This window comes from Alosa alosa, chromosome 14 (genome assembly GCF_017589495.1).
Source record: "Alosa alosa isolate M-15738 ecotype Scorff River chromosome 14, AALO_Geno_1.1, whole genome shotgun sequence".
In the NCBI taxonomy this organism is placed as follows: Eukaryota; Metazoa; Chordata; class Actinopteri; order Clupeiformes; family Clupeidae; genus Alosa; species Alosa alosa.
This window is the reverse complement of record NC_063202.1, coordinates 3,150,253-3,167,711: the sequence shown is the minus strand read 5'-3', so window position 1 is coordinate 3,167,711 and position 17,459 is coordinate 3,150,253. Positions and strand designations below refer to the sequence as shown.

The window sequence follows — 17,459 nt, the reverse complement described above, 5'->3', positions numbered from 1 at the left end:
TGCTTTTATAGCTCTCAAAGCTGCATGCAAGTCCTTGAAAATGCATGTACAGTATGTATTATTTTTACTATGTCTATGGATATCTTTATCATGGAACCTTGACATCTGGAGATTAGGTATTTGTCATCTGTGAGTTTCTCATGGATTTGATAGTCATCAGAATTTTTTTTTCAGTGAATGCGTGTCACATATGTTAAAATACATGCATGCCCGATTCAGGATTTAAGAACATGGTTCTGTGATGTGAAAGTAATTGTGGTGAATAATTACTTAATATTAATCTTAGACTGGCAAACTTCAGGAAAACTCAGGAATCAGGTTTATTCTGTTACAAGCAGAGAGGGTACAAAAAATGGTCTATGGTCTATGTAGCCTAGGCCATGGCACAGAGCTTGCAGAGCAAGCCCACTATTGTTCTTCTTAAGTTTACTTATTATTAGTGGGTTTGATCCAGCAAGCCCACTATTGTTCTTCTTAAGTTTACTTATTATTAGTGGGTTTGATCCAGCAAGCCCACAGCATGGCGAAGCCACTATTGTTCTTCTTAAGTTTTCTTATTATTAGTGGGTTTGATCCAGCAAGCCCACTATTGTTCTTCTTAAGTTTACTTTATTAGTGGGTTTGATCCAGCAAGCCCACTATTGTTCTTCTTAAGTTTTCTTTATTAGTGGATTTGATCCAGCAAGCCCACTATTGTTCTTCTTAAGTTTTCTTATTAGTGGATTTGATCCAGCAACCCCACTATTGTTCTTAAGTTTTCTTAGCCCACTATTGTTCTTCTTAAGTTTACTTATTGTTAGTGGGTTTGATCCAGCAAGCTTGCGGACTATTGTTCTTCTTAAGTTTACTTATTGTTAGTGGGTTTGATCCAGCAAGCCCACTATTGTTCTTCTTAAGTTTACTTATTGTTAGTGGGTTTGATCCAGCAAGCCCACTATTGTTCTTCTTAAGTTTACTTATTATTAGTGGGTTTGATCCAGCAAGCTTGCAGACTATTGTTCTTCTTAAGTTTTCTTATTTATTATTCCTGTTCACTCACTTTTTGGACGAACTACTGCTCCTAGACCGTTTGAGCTATCGACGCAGTTCGAACTCCAAAAATTCAGGCCTTAACTTGCTTGTTACTTTCGTGTCGCTGGCCCTTGTCGTTTTCGCGGTATTCACGTTTTTCGGCGTTTTTGGGCCCCATTGAAATGAATGGCGGAATGTTCAAGGATTCTAATTCGTCTCAATCTGTCCATTTCTTTCCACAAAAATCATTTAAGGGGTTATTTTTCAATTTTTTCTACTGAGCTACTACCTTTTTCAGGTGGGCAGGGGGGCCCTTTTCATGTCTGTGCCCAGTGGCTCATAATCCTTCCATGCCACAGGGTTAAAACACTGGTCTTGTTTTCAAGTGCAATCAATAATTTAATTGTACATTTTGAAGAAACTTTTCCATTCTATTAGTTTTTTAAAAAAAAACATAAATCAGGGATTATACTGTACATAGCAAAAAAGTCAGGGGACAGACATTTTTTAAATTAGGTTTAGGGAAAAATTTAACTCACACACACTATGACTTCACAAAATCTCACTCCAGCCAAACACCCAAAGTTGGCAACCCTGCTAAAGATGGTGCGAAAAACAAAACAAAAAATCCAGTGAATGGACGTTCTGCGGACAGAAACACCATGTTGATGAATGAGGTCAACAAAGAATATCCAGACTGGTTCGAGGTGATAGAGAGGCTATACGGTAACTCAGATAACCACTCTGTAATGTGGTGAGCAGAAAAACATCTCAGAAAGCACAGCAAACCTTGAAGCAGATGGACCACAAATTGGCCTACATTTAAAGAGAACTGCACTGTATTTTTTTTTTTTTTATCTCTCCTGCCACATCAATATTGCTCTACTACCTACCAACTTTCTCTATCTTTTTTTTTTTACTTAAAATTGGCCCTGTCAATTATTCAGTAGTAATTAACTGCTGCTATTACACATTCAGTTTTAGAAATTGGGTTGATGACATTTTCGTGCTGCTGAAAATAAAAGCCTAGTGTGAGTGTTTATTACTTTATTCCATTACAGGGTACACCATCACAGGCTACAGCCCCCCACACACACACACACACACACCTACAAGACTTTTAGCACTTTTACATCCCTCTCCCTATACTACAGACCTTTTATTTATTTTCTTATTTCATCACACGTCAAAACACATACACACACATCTGACTTTCTCCAACTTTTGCACATCTCCATAGAACTTTTTATTTATTTATTTTTGATTTCTCCTCCATCTACCCATGTCCTTGATTGCCTAGCCTTTTGCCCCCCTGCCCCCCACCCCACCCCACCCCCATCCCCAACACACACACATCATCACTGTCATCACTTCACATACATACAGCACACTGCTTGCTACAGTAAGCCTCCTCTACATATTTGCTGCACACTGCCCCCCCCCCCCTACATACACAGCACATTGTCTTCAGGATCTTCTCCAACACACATCCTCTACATACTTACAGCACACTGCCCCCACCTACACACTACACACACACACACACAGTCACTGCTCCACTCCCCTCCCGCCCACACACACATCTTCACTGTCATCACTCACATACATCATACATACAGTACTCTGCTTGCAATAGTAAGTCCCTGCCCCCTACATACACAGCACATTATTTCATCAGGAAGCTTCTCCAACACACATCCCCAACATACTTACAGCACACTGCCCCCACATTATTTCATCAGGCTTCTGTCTCATCCCCAGGACTTACAGCACACTGCCCCCAATACACACACATTTTCTCATGACAACACACATTTTGCACACTGCCCTCTCCCCACATACACAGCACACTATCCCATCTCCCCTGTCATCCCCTCAACACACACACCAAGACCCCTGGCAGTTGGGTTAGCCCCTTGAGCCGTGGATCTGCCCAAGGTTTCTTCCTTGGTAAGGGAGTTTTTCCTTGCCCCTGTTGCTCTTGGGTGCTCCTTGTTGGTGCCCCCACCCAATCCCAATCCTCCCCCACCTTTTTTATGCAGCCCTTGCCACTTAATCTACTAAACCCCTCTTCTACTGCACTTCCCCCCCCCATTAATGCACAAATAGGCTGACACCAGACATAATTTCACTGCATTTCTTACTTCCAGTAACTATATGCATGTTCCTTTATGCAATAAAGGAATTCTGATTCTGAGTGAGACAGCCCTCTTCCAGGCTTTCTTCAGTTTATCTGGGTTGCGTTTCCCAAAACCATAGTTGCTAACCTGTTACATCCTCTCCCAATAGATTATCTCTTCATTTCAGGAAAGAAAACATGATTTCATTGTATTTTCACAATCTGTAACTTTAATACAGTCAATAAATACAGTAACCAAGTCAGTTTTTTTCACATACAGTACTTGACTGATTCTTGAAGCCTGATGGCTCAGTGTGTGTGTACAAATGGTATATAAAATGTCTGCACCCATATAAAAAACAACTATTGGATCATTAAAAAAAAGTGCACCCAAAACTTTGCATTCTGTTCACCTACATCCAAGCTATTTATAGTGTAAGACGCCTTCCGATGGACCCAATGGCATCTCCGTCCCTCCTCTAGCTGGAGCCTGAAGCACAGACCTGCTGGTAGTACTGCAGGAGCAGCTCCCGCTGTGCGGAGCGCACCAGCACATGTGGCCGCACGGAGGCCAACATCCGACACGCTTCTTCGGGACTCCAGCAGTGAAGCTGTAGGGAAAGGGATAAGCAGGAAGAAGAGAGAGAGAGAAAAAGAAGAAGGTATGCAACTTTGGTCTGTTAAAAACATGCTCAAATGCTATTTTGTACAACCCCATGTAGAACCTTAGAATCAGGCTGGATAATAACATGGCTATTTTTAGCAGATATCTAGTGCCCCCTCATGGTTATCTGGTACCCACACAATAGGCTCCAGCAACCTGAATCTCCAATTCAAATTAGGGTAACTGGCAACATGATTGGGTATGAAAAAGAGCATTCCAGAGAGACAGAGGCTCTTAAAAGTAAAGATGTAGGGGTATTCATCACTCTGTGTAAACCTGTGTGGACAAATGATGAAACATTGTCATTTTAATGCTTCTTAACATGAAATTGTGAAGTATTTGGGGAGTTCATCATCTACAGGACATAATATCAATAACTTATTCAGAGAATCCAGAGTAATCTTTGCAAACTAGGGATAGAGCTGGAAAACAATATTGGATGGCCGTAGTCTTTTGGTCTTCAGATGGCACTGCATTAAAACCAGACCTGTTTCTGTAAAGAAAATCATTGTATGGGCTCAGGAAAACCTCTTATAACTATTGTCTATGAGCAGAGTTTGATACTCATTTCAAAAATACTAGTGTAAGCATTACCATGCAACAGCCAAAAATGTACTTAGACGTGATACAGAAATACCACCATCTGGAAAAGGGTCCTGTGGTTAGATCAATCAAAATGTGCAATTCTTTTTGGAAATCATGGACTCATCAGGGCTAAAGAGGAGAGGGCCTATCCAACTTGTTTTACTGCTTAGGTCGAAACCCAACATCTATGACGGTATGGAGGTGCATTAGTGCTTATAGCGTGGGCATCTTGCACATCTAGCAAGGCACAATCAATTCTAAATGATGTATACAGGTTTAGAGCAACATGTACTGCCATCCAGGAAATGTCTTTTTTTTTTGGGAAGACCTTGAATATTTCAGGAAAACAATGCCAAAATGAATTCTGCACATATTTAAACAGTATTTCTCTATAGAGAGTCCAGGTGCTTAAATTGCCTGTCTGCAGTCTAGACCTGTCAAATTAGGTGCATCATGCATACTGTTGAGCAACTGAAATCCTATATCGGCAGGAATAGGACAACATTGTAGCAAATGGTCTTCTCAGTTCCTAATCTTTTACAGAATTTTGTTAAATGAAGAGGTGAAGCAGCACAGTGGTAAACATTCCCTGTCCCAACTTTTTTTGAAACATTGCTGGCATGAAATTCAAAATGATCATATATTTTCCATGAAATAGTTAACATTTGATATGTTGTCTATGTCCTTTTTGCTGCTAAATATGGGTTTACAAGACTTGTATATTATCACATTCTGTTTTTATTTGCATTTTACACAACGTCCCAACTTCTTCGGATTTGGGGTTGTAAAAGACCGAGCAGAACATGTTGTAGCCACCATGAAGTGTCAGTCTACAGCTGTCTCACCTTGATGAGGTAGGCAGCGGCGACGGTGGCGCTGCGGGACCGGCCGGCTTTGCAGTGAATGTACACACTGGTGCCTTCCTGTCCATGCTGCAGGGCAAACTCCACCCCTCTCTGCAGGTGCTCCATGCTGGGCACACCCGTGAGGTCAACTGTGCTCAGGCGGAGTTGCTCCACCCCGGCTGCTCTCCACTCCTGTCTCTCACACACACGCACGCACGCACGCGTGCGCGCACACACACACACACACACACACACACACACACACACACACACACTTTGACTTTATTTGTTTAGACGAAAGATCAACATTTCAGCTTAATCTCTTTAATACTGAGCTTCTGATATTCCAGATATTCTCTAACACCCCAGCATCCATTTTGGCTCATCTTCACTGACCCCAGCTAAAACGCCATTTAACTTGGCCGTCATAATTGATGAACATGTAGCCTTAGTCACAGAGTCATGTTGGTTTATACTGTACTATATTTGGAAGATCAGACTTTATCTTACACAATATGCCACACAACATCTTGTGCAGGCCATGGTTCTTTCCAAACTGTACTATTACAATGCATTGTTATCTGGCCTACCTACTTGTAGTGAGATCATTACAGATGATTCAAAATGCAGCGGCACGTCTGATTTACCTGATGCACTTCGTTCTAGTATTCGGTTTGTGATGTTAAAAAAGCATTTTAAAGACTCGTCTGTTTGCCTTGGATCTCCTGAACTAATTATCCTTACAGTCACAGTCTGTATTGTTATTATTTTAAAATTATCTAGTCTACTATTATTTGTGTATTGCTGACAACATTAAACTGTTATAATGATCATGTTTATTGTACATTGCTTTGGACAATAGTGTCTGCCAAGAACCATAACTCATAAATTTAAAAATAAATTAACCCAATTTCTTGTGATATCAATCAAGCAGGAAAATTCAGTGGCATGCCGTGATTCAAATTTGACTTGTAGCCACTCCCACATTTCCCTGACATTGTCAAACGTCAAACATCCTGATTTTACTACGTCGATGTGCAAAAGGAGACTGAAGTAAAAACCGGAAAGACAAGATGCTGGTCAAGAAAAACCATTGAATATAGTTGTTATGGGTTAACAAAAAGTGACAACAACGAAGTCAAGTATTATAACAGATGATGAGAGTACAACAATTCACTGATCCCTGATCTGAAAGGAAAGGGAACACAGCTGGTCTCACCTCTGATGAATTGCAAAAGTACTTGGTCTCGTACTCTTCATTCATGGTTATCACTCCTCTGACATTTTCTTTCTGGACCAACTGAACAACGACATAAAGAGAGAAAGAGCGTTACAGGTGTAACATACATTTATCCACTAACCGAAAAGAAGACTGTCCTTGGGTAGTCTGTCAGTGACAGTGTAGCCTACCTCCTCTGTCATTGATTTGAAAGGAAGAGCCCCCAAAATAACAGTCTGATCCACACGGTTATACCATTCCCTAGAGGTTATTTTCTCCATTAAAACATTGTAAGCTAAAGTTGGATAAAATAAAAGCCTTGCCAATGCCCCTGACATACTGTAGCCTTTCTTCGATACCTATGGTTAGTTACAAAAAGACGCCTATAATTTCCCCAGTGACAGGTAGGCTACAGCTAGCCGTATCCTAAAAGTAAGAGCCAGACATAGACCAATGCAAGTAAGTAGTGTGAAACTAGCGACAGTAAAGAAAATTCCAATATGGCCGCCATTCGCGAATCATTCAAAATAAAAGTCAGAACATAGTCATTACTTTTTCAATGAAAAAGTAATGAATATGTTTAAAAATTATTAATTTAAAACTGTATTGTGTTACCAAAGGGAAAGTAAATTTAGAAAATAATTAAATAAGACATTTAAATCGAAAATACACATTAGAATGCTATATTTTTTCAACATCAATATAATTAAACTGTGTGGATGTGAAAACAATAAGTTGTGCATATGTAAAAGTGGGGTGAAATGGAATCCTTATAACATGTACTTTCAGAATATTTATAGATATGTATACCAAGTTCGCCTTTGTAGGTACCAGGCCATACAAACTCTGTACCGAGTCATATACTATGTCTACCATTGACATACACTGTTGAACTTCAAATTGTGTGGCTGTGAAAACAATAAGTTGTGCATATGTAAAAGTGGGGTCAAATGAAATCATTATAACATGTACTTTCAGAATATATATAGATATTTATACCAAGTTCGCCTTTGTGAGTGCCAGCCCATACTAAGTGTGTACCAAGTCAAATACTATGTCTGCCATTGACATACACTGTTGAACTTCAAATTGTGTGGCTGTGAAAACAATAAGTTGTGCATATGTAAAAGGGGGGTGAAATGAAATCCTTATAACATGTACTTTCAGAATATATATAGATATTTATACCAAGTTAAGCCTTTGTAGGTACCAGGCCATACTAAGTGTGTACGAGTCATATACTTTAGGCCTGTCATTGGCACACTGTTGAACTTCAAATTATTGTGGCTGTGAAAACAATAAGTTGTGCATATGTAAAAGTGGGGTGAAATGAAATCATTATAACATGTACTTTCAGAATATATATAGATATTTATACCAAATTAAGCCTTTGTAGGTACCAGGCCATACTAAGTGTGTACCCGAGTCATATACTATGTCTGCCATTGACATACACTGTTGAACTTCAAATTGTGTGGCTGTGAAAACAATAAGTTGTGCATATGTAAAAGGGGGTGAAATGAAATCATTATAACATTTACTTTCAGAATATATATAGATGTTTATGGCCTTTGTAGGTACCAGGCCATACTAACTCAAGTCATATACTATAGGCCTGTGGCACACTGTTGAACTTCAAATGGCTGTGAAAACAATAAGTTGTGCATATCTATAAGTGGGGTGAAATGGAATCCTTATAACATGTACTTTCAGAATATATATAGATATGTATACCAAGTTAAGCCTTTGTAGGTACCAGGCCATACAAACTCTGTACGGAGTCATATACTATGTCTACCATTGACATACACTGTTGAACTTCAAATTGTGTGGCTGTGAAAACAATAAGTTGTGCATATGTAAAAGGGGGTGAAATGGAATCCTTATAACATGTACTTTCAGAATATATATAGATATTTATACCAAGTTAAGCCTTTGTAGGTACCAGGCCATACTAACTCTGTACCGAGTCATATACTTTAGGCCTGTCATTGACATACACTGTTGAACTTCAAATTGTGTGGCTGTGAAAACAATAAGTTGTGCATATGTAAAAGTTGGGTGAAATGAAATCATTATAACATGTACTTTCAGAATACATATAGATGTTTATACCAAATTCGCCTTTGTGAGTACCAGACCATACTACCTCTGTACCAAGTCATATACTATGTCTACCATTGACATACACTGTTGAATTCAAATTGTGTGGCTGTGAAAACAATAGGTTGTGCATATGTAAAAGGGGGGTGAAATGGAATCGCTTGCTGAAGCAAAAAACTTAATTTTTGATATCTGTATGGTCTTGGAGAGCAGAGTGTACTCAGACGTGGTAGAGAAAAGTACAGCCAATTTAGAGGATAAAGTTAAGAGCTTAGGGTCTGAAGATTTTGAGGGAAAAGATGACAGCCTATCAGGGGACATTTTTGAGATAGTCACACATCAATCCCCATTTCTTCGTTATTTTAATCAAATACGCAACGAAGCGCGGAAACAGCCGACCTCTATAAAAAGCACAGAAAAAAAACCTTACTTTGGCCCTATGTTACTCGAGAAATTATTTAATAATTTTCTACCGGTAATTCCAATTTGGTCAGATATGGTTCAGGTTAATTTATCAAAGATGGAAAGGTTCCACAATAAAAATCTAGATAAAACCACTTCGATTTCAGAAGTCACATTTAAAAATACTAAAACATTGTTTTTGAATAACAAAAACTTAGAACTGATGAATGCATCCAGGAACTATATAAATTATATAAAGCATGTGAGAGAGACTTCTCTTGAGAAAATTAAACTGAAAAGGATGAAAAGATTAAGAGACATACAGGAACCGAGGAATCATGGAACAAAGAAAAAAGCGTACCCAAGCACCTTCAGAATACATTTCAAAACCCCAAAAAGAGAGCACAAAGTTATTCAGCATTAATAAAATAGTAGGCAACGGGGGTATGCCAGAAATAGCTAAAGGTAGTGGGAGCACACCAATACTGCAATTCTTTTAAACAAACAAGAGCCGTGGAAGCAGTGTCAAAAAAGACTTTCCTCCCTATAAAAAAAGCGTAGCCCTGACTTTCAAGTTTCACAGAAAGCAATTGAAGACATCTCTTTATGTGAACATTATGAACTTGAAAGCCAATTTACTAAAAATGAAGCTGTAGTGTTAATTAAAACATTTGTAGATAAATACCTGCAGGCAAACTTTTTAGCCAATGATTTGCTGTATGCTCACTGCTTGTCATTATTTAATTGTATCAGGTGTGCAGAAAATGAGAGAAGAAACCGCACAAACAAAATTCTAATCTCATTACCTTTAGATATTTCAGAAGAGGCAATAAAACACTTTTTAACTAATCAAGCTTTAAAAAAAAAAAAATAGAAATGAAACAGACAATTGCAAATCATGTGAGAGAATACTGTGTCAGAAACTTTGCTGATTCATTTGCCACAGTCACTTCTCATATTAGCAGATAACCCCAAAAGCCTCCCATTACATCTTACACTCGACACAGTTTTTGGCATTTACAAGTATTCACTGGCATCCCTTTTGGTATCTCTCTCAGAAAAACCTTTTATACAGTTGTTAAGTTTTGATTGTGTTTCAGACAAACAAACAGAAATTGCCAACTTAATACAACTTAATCCCATATTCTTTTTAGTTGAATACTGTGTGGAGACCACTGAACAGATTAATATATGCGTTTATATGAGGAACAACACAAATGTAATAAACAGTGTGGTAATCATGAACCATTTGAAATTCAAGAATGGATTCCTCAAGGAGATGTCAACTTGCCTCCAAATATGACAGAGAAGGATATGAGCATTGATTAGAAGTAGTGAATGGCTAGATGATAAAATAATAGACATTTATATGAAAATGCTCCAAGCAAAACTGACAACAAATGACATTGTAATGGTCCCATCAACATTTATAAGTCAGTGTTTAAAAAGTGTATTTTGCCCTGACATCAATGTATTACCAAAAATATATAAGCCTGAAAATAATTGGTGGCTACCACACAGTAGTTATTCCAGTAAATTTTAACAACATGCATTGGGCTGTTATGATTTTGGAGCTGATGGAACAACACCCCCAAAATAATGAAATAACTGTAACAGCAAAGTCTTTGACTCAATCAAAACATTTGATTATGAAATGATAAAAAAATAATACCAACATTGCAGAGATATCTATTGTTACAGTATCTAGCGATCCATGGGAAGCTGGTGAATCTTGTATTTAGATATGAATTTTATCATAAATGCCCAACATTTATAAAACAGTCTGATAGCATAAACTGTGGAGTGTATGTTTGTTTTTTGTTAAATCTTTCCTTTTTCAAACAAATTTAAACAAATTTTGCAGTAGCAATATCGCGGAGGATTTTAGAGTATGAATTAAGTCACCAGGTGATACTGTAATATTTTTCCTGGATATATTGGGGTTTGTATTTATTTATTTATGTATTTATTTATTGATGAATATGTATTATTGTAATTATAATATATAACTTATACTTATTCATAATATTTATTGGAGAAGTGTGAAATATTTGATGTCGGACAATGTGCAATATCCAAACTGTGGCAATTTGCAATATGTATGTGTGTGTGTGTGTGTGTGATAATTGTGTGTGTTGTGTTTAATTGTGACATTGTGTGAATATTGCAGTGTTTTGCTCTGGCTCCTGCTGAGGTCCTTGTGAAATGACACCCCTGCTGTCACTAAGGTAATGTATGTGCGTGTGTATGTATGTGTATTTATTTATTTATTATTGTCCTTATTTATGTTATGTCCTTGTGAAGTTTGTCTGTCATTGTTTATCATTGTTTATTTGTCCAAGAAAAAGTTTGCATCCCCTTACTTTGAACAGTAGTAGAGGAGGTTATATGGGGATACATTATAGAACATTTCATGAAGGGGCATGGAAACTTTAGCATGTATAATTGTCATATATGTACTTTTTTACTGTCTTTTATTACTTTCTATTTATATATGTGTTTTACTAACCTTGTCCTCTGTCTTGTCCTGTCATACTAACATCCCACTTGTGGCCTGTACCTTGACGTGGTGAGTGGGCTTTCAACTAAACAGGCCTGTCTTCCTGAACACTCATCTGTTTTTCTCTTTTAATCTTTCAGTCCTATACAGTGCAATCAGAACGTTTTCAGACCCTTTCAAGTTTTACACATTTTCTTATTCTTCAGACTCATCTTCAATTTTTTTCTCATAAATCTACACACAATAAAAAATCAGGTGTTTTAAGTGATGTGTATAAAATGTGTATAAAATGTATAATAAATAAAAGACTGAAATATATAATTTACATAAGTATTCAGACCCTTTGTTATGACGCTTGCAATTGAGCTCTGGTGCATCCTCATCTATCAATGGTCCTTGAGATGCTTCTACAACTTGTATGTCAAAGTGAAAACCAAGCCACAAGGTCAAGACAATTATTTGCATATGCAGGCCATTTATTTTTTATTCTATATTTGTACATATTTCTTTTTGTAAATATTTGAACATTACACATGTATTTCTGTATCTGTTTTAGTGCCTTCAATTTGGTTTTACATACACATCTATATGTATCTTATATTTGGTTTTACAAACATATCGTATTTCCTGAAAGTACATGTTATAAGGATTCCATTTTACCCCCCTTTTAAATATTCACAAGTGATTATTTTCACAGCCACACAATTTCAAGTTCAACAGTAGCATATGTGGCAATGATAGGCCTAGTATGTGACTTGGTACAGACTTAGCATGGCCTGGTACCTACAAAGGTGAACTTGGTATAAATATCTATATACTGTATATATATTCTGAAAGTACATGTTATAAGGATTTCATTTCACCCCCTTTCAAATATGCAGAACTTGTTTTCAAATTTATAGGCCTATGTGAACTTGTTTTCAGTTGGTACAGTTTGAACAAAGGTGAATTTGTATATGTATTTGTTAAAGGGTGTTTCCTGACAGGCCTAGTATGTGATTTCAGACATAACATGAGCTTGTACCTGGGGTTAGGTGGGATGAGGTGGGGGATGATTATAACAAAGCCTACTTTCAAACATTTTTGTCATATTTATGCCTGTAAAAACTATATATATTTGAAGGGTACATGTTATAAGGATTTCAGGCCTATGTATGTTATTGTTTTCACAGACATAAGTGTACCAATGACAGGCCTTGTACCTGGGGTACACACTTGGTATGGCCTGGTGGGGGATAAACATCTATATATATTCTAGTACATGTTATCAGGATTCCATTTACATATGCACAACTTATTGTTTTCACAAACAATTTTTCAACAGTGTATGTCAATGGTCATATTTATGCCTGTAAAATGGTATACTCACAAAGGCGAATATTCTAAACATCTATATGTTATGAAAGTACATGTTATAATGATTTCATTTCCCCAACTTTTACATATGCACAACTTATTGTTTTCACAGCCACACAATTTGAAGTTCAACAGTGTATACCAATGACAGGCCTAAAGTATATGACTCGGTACAGAGTTAGTATGGTCTGGTACCTACAAAGGCGAATTTGGTATAAATATCTATATGTATTCTGAAAGTACATGTTATAATGATTTCATTTCACCCCACTTTTACATATGCACAACTTATTGTTTTCACAGCCACACAATTTGAAGTTCAACAGTGTATGTCAATGGCAGACATAGTATATGACTTGATACAGAGTTAGTATGGTCTGGTACTCACAAAGGCAAATTTGGTATAAACATCTATATGTATTCTGAAAGTACATGTTATAATGATTTAATTTCACTCCCTTTTTACATATGCACAACTTATTGTTTTCACAGCCACACAATTTGAAGTTCAACAGTGTATGTCAATGACAGGCCTAAAGTATATGATTTCGGTACAGAGTTAGTATGGTCTGGTACCTACAAAGGCTTAATTTGGTATAAATATCTATATGTATTCTGAAAGTACATGTTATAATGATTTCATTTCACCCCACTTTTACATATGCACAACTTATTGTTTTCACAGCCACACAATTTGAAGTTCAACAGTGTATGTCAATGGCAGACATAGTATATGACTTGATACAGAGTTAGTATGGCCTTGTACCTACAAAGGCGAATTTGGTATAGATATCTTTATATATTCTGAAAGTACATGTTATAAGGATTTAATTTCACTCCCTTTTTACATATGCACAACTTATTGTTTTCACAGCCACACAATTTGAAGTTCAACAGTGTATGTCAATAGAAGGCCTAGTGACTTGGTATTGCCTGGTACTCCAAAGGCAAACTTGGTATAAATATCTATCTGTATTCTGAAAGTATATGTTATAAGGAGTCCATTTTACCCCCTTTTAAATATGCACAACTTATTGTTTCCATAGCCACACAATTTAAAGTTCAATAGTATAGTGTATAGTATGACAGGCCTAGGGTAGGCTATATGAGTCCGTATAGAGTTAGTATGGCATATACCTATAAAGACGAATTTGGCATAAATATCTATTCTGAGAGTACAAGGAGTCCATTTTAGCCTACCACCCTAAGTTTGAACTAAGTGTTATTTGATAATAGTGTTATTTTAGGTCTTGTTAATGAAAAAGGTAATCCTTCCACAATTATATTAATGCAAAGTATAATTGTATAAAAACATTAACTTTAAATCGATGTATAGTACATTATTTATTAACTTTAAATCGAAAGTACATTATTATAAAACATTAACTTTAAATCGATGTATAGTACATTATTATAAAACATTAACTTTAAATCGATGTATAGTACATTATTATAAAACATTAACTTTAAATCGATGTATAGTACATTATTTTAAATCGATGTATAGTACATTATTATAAATCGATGTATAGTACATTATTATCCCCTTTTTCTATGTTTGTTTTTGTTCCCCTCTCTTTTAATAGTAGCCTACATCAGGAGATGGAGACGTTTGTCCAGAGAATGTCCTTAGACGGGCTCTGGTTTGTCTTGCCTTGCATTGAGAAAGGTGTTGCGTGAGATCACTTCCGTTCAATTTCAAGGATGTTAGCAAGACAATTCTGCTACAATTATTTGCACATGCATTTACATAGGCTAAGTTTCAGCAACATGTTTACATTTCGTGTAAACCTTTGAAAAATACTCTGAAAACCTACTTTAACCTACTTTATCTGATCGTTCGTCTGTACCTTTATTTTGACGCTTTTCGCCGCCATATTGCCCGCTATTGTCGCGTACTGTCGCTTACTGTCGCTAGCTCCACGGAACTACCAATGCATGGAGCTGATTTCTTCTTTTCTTTGGCTTCACTGAGGATTTGGCCGAAATCTTCTATCGCCACCTCCTGTACTGGAGTAATATAGCCTACTTGAAATAATGCTGGAATCCATTCATATTTTCGATGTCTCATTGACACACACGACCTACATCCATAGACAGTAAAAGATACATCACTATCAAATTTGGTGGTACTAAAGCCCTTGGAATAGGCTAGCCTACATGCCCTAATTGTCCTCTAAAAATGTACCAAGACTAGACTTTTACCAGATACATCACATTCCTTGCATCATTATTTTCCCTTGCCAATATAATTTTCAATTGAAATGTGCAAAACATTTGCATCTCTTATCTTATAGTTTCAATGCAACTATTCAAGAGATGTCAATAATCTGAATTTAGACTGTATGATAGGTTTACATGACTTTTGCTCTGCCCCAGCTCAGTGATGCCCATATAATATGACAAACAAAATTTGAAATTTGAAAGTGTATGTGACATTTTGGTCGAGTCACAAGTGTCCCTACAGGAGTCAAGAGGCTCATTTGACTTCATGCAGTGCTGCGCAGATCTGGCTGATCATGATGCATGCACACATTTACAAGTGCATGCTAAAGTTAACACAATACATGTTTGTATTGTACAAAAGTCCAGCATGCATCACATTCAGCCAGATCTGCGCAGAGCCGCGTGAGGTGGAATGAACCTAAAAACTATTTATGTCAATTCACTTGCGTTGCGCATGGCTCATCCAAATGTTCATCTACTGCATCCATTTTCGACGATAATCAGGGATTTCAAAGAACTGAATACATTAGTCATGGTTATACAAAGAACTAGGGCACCAATTGCGAATGGACAAATGCCGTTAATCATAACTCAGAGTACACTAAAATATTGTAGGTACACCCCATGTGAAAAAAAAGTGTAATCGAATTTACCATTTCTGTCAATAGGGAACATGGCTCTACAGGGGATTCACTTTTGGCAGATTGGAAAATGCGAATTCCAATTTCAGATACACAGCGGCTATATTGCTTAAAGAGCTGTATGTTATGAAGTCATTCAACACTAAAGTGATGCATACCTTATTCATTTTTTAATAAAAGCTCCACCCCCACTCCCCTTTTTGAGAATTTGATGGTAAATGCAGGAAAGACAGCCATTTTGCACTGTTCTCTTGCAAGACTGGGTAAGGCTGATAGACAGTTGCCGTATGAAGATTATTAGGCGAAACAAATAGCTGATATATTCAAATCTACGCAACGTTTCATCGTGGCAGTGCATTTGGGTAACTCCTGACAGCCATTTGCAAGTTTCAGTGCAAAGGGTAAGTTTACCATGTTACGTTATCAATTACAATATTTCAGTACTTGTTTCCCTGCTGCCTAAAGTCAGAACCTAGCTTACCTTAACTAGCTAATGTTAGCTAAGTGGGCCATTAATCGAGTATCCAGCGTGTTGTTAATGCCAAGAAGGTGTTTGTTAGCAAGCTAGCCAGCACCAGAAAGGTGTCAAAGCTGCGTTGCTAATTAACGTTACTTGGCTGTTGGTAACTAACCGCTAAGTGTCTCTAGAGTCAGATATTCTGCCGGGTAAATTTTAAGTTGAACTAACCAGTTGCGAAGCCCTTATTTTAATTGTTTCTGTGATTATGTTATTAAGTTTGACGTGAACATGCAAACATACATACAGTTCATACTGGGTATCTGCTCTCAGGATAGCTAGCAGACGTGGCTGGCTAACGTTAGACTGGCTTCATTTGTCATTCCTGTGTGACCAGTTGTAGGCTAACAGTATCTTATGTCGTGGTGGTCAGTCTGTACTCCCGTCAACTTCTTCGACTTGGCTAAAATCAAGGCTACAAAAAGTTGCCTATTAGTGTTTTGGGTGGGTGTCAAATGTCTAAAATAAAGGCAATGTTTCCATTTCTTAATCGGTTAACTAACTAACAAAGCAATGTGTGGCTTTACCTGGCCAATGTTACACAACGGTCTTGTGGTTAATCAGCTGCTAGCTTGCCATATGTCTAAATCATTTGGCAGGCATACTTCTACGCGATGTATTTGGTTGCTGAACATCATTGTTGTTCATTGCAGCCAATGTTATTTTCAAAACTACTTTGATATATTGAGTTTGTAACTGTTGACTTCAACCGATTGTATTACCAGTGTTTTTGCATTTATCTTGTAAGACATAACGTTAGAAGTCCAAGCTTGTCTGTCAACTATCTGACGTTAGCTTGCTCCATAACGTTAGCATACAAGTTCAGATTCTACTTGATCATATGAATCGGTGATAATTACATAGGGTGTGTTAAAATGCGGACAGAATCAAGTGTTTAGATAATATATATATATTATTTTACAGTAACCACTTCGATTGTTTGCGGATAATAAAAGTGCGTACTTTGGTGTGGCTCTTGCCAGCTAGCTGGTAGTAGCATGTCGGCGTCTTCAGAAACACTAAGATGGAGAGGGGCCTTGTCACCAGCACTACTCACGCCACTGTCAGTTCAGGCCTGCTTCAAATCACATAAGATGTTGGTCTGTGTTGCCCAGTCACACCTCTCTCTGTCCATGTATTTAACTCTCCCTCTCCATGCATTTTTTGGCACTACAACGCATCTTTCCTAGGCATAGTTGCGATTGCCCTGAACGTGCATTTGCACACGGTCTAACAATGTTCTTGCCAACCCTTTAGACAAGAGCCTGTAG

General features: G+C 37.3%; 2 protein-coding genes across 12 annotated transcripts in view; one reads left to right on the top strand and one right to left on the bottom strand.

Annotated features, from left to right (window-relative positions):
- Positions 1-3,340: 3,340 nt before the first annotated feature.
- On the bottom strand, positions 3,341-17,336 carry ptpmt1 (protein tyrosine phosphatase mitochondrial 1). Of its 2 annotated transcripts, none has more exons than XM_048262569.1 (4): positions 17,152-17,336; positions 6,444-6,524; positions 5,225-5,416; positions 3,341-3,741 (listed from the first exon to the last, which is right to left on the bottom strand). In XM_048262569.1, exons 2-4 carry the CDS (start codon positions 6,486-6,488, stop codon positions 3,610-3,612), a joined length of 369 nt encoding a protein of 122 aa, XP_048118526.1. In that variant the 5' UTR covers positions 6,489-6,524; positions 17,152-17,336; the 3' UTR covers positions 3,341-3,609. The 2 variants fall into 2 exon arrangements, with proteins under 2 accessions (XP_048118526.1, XP_048118525.1); XM_048262568.1 differs by lacking the exon at positions 17,152-17,336 and adding an exon at positions 6,635-6,883.
- Positions 15,911-17,459, top strand: part of celf1 (cugbp, Elav-like family member 1) — a 40,109-nt gene continuing 38,560 nt past the window's right edge. For all 10 annotated transcript variants that reach the window (XR_007195622.1, XM_048262562.1, XM_048262564.1 and 7 more), the window contains exon 1: positions 15,911-16,072. The gene's annotated coding sequence lies outside the window, so the exon portion shown is untranslated. The remainder of the gene's footprint in view (positions 16,073-17,459) is intronic.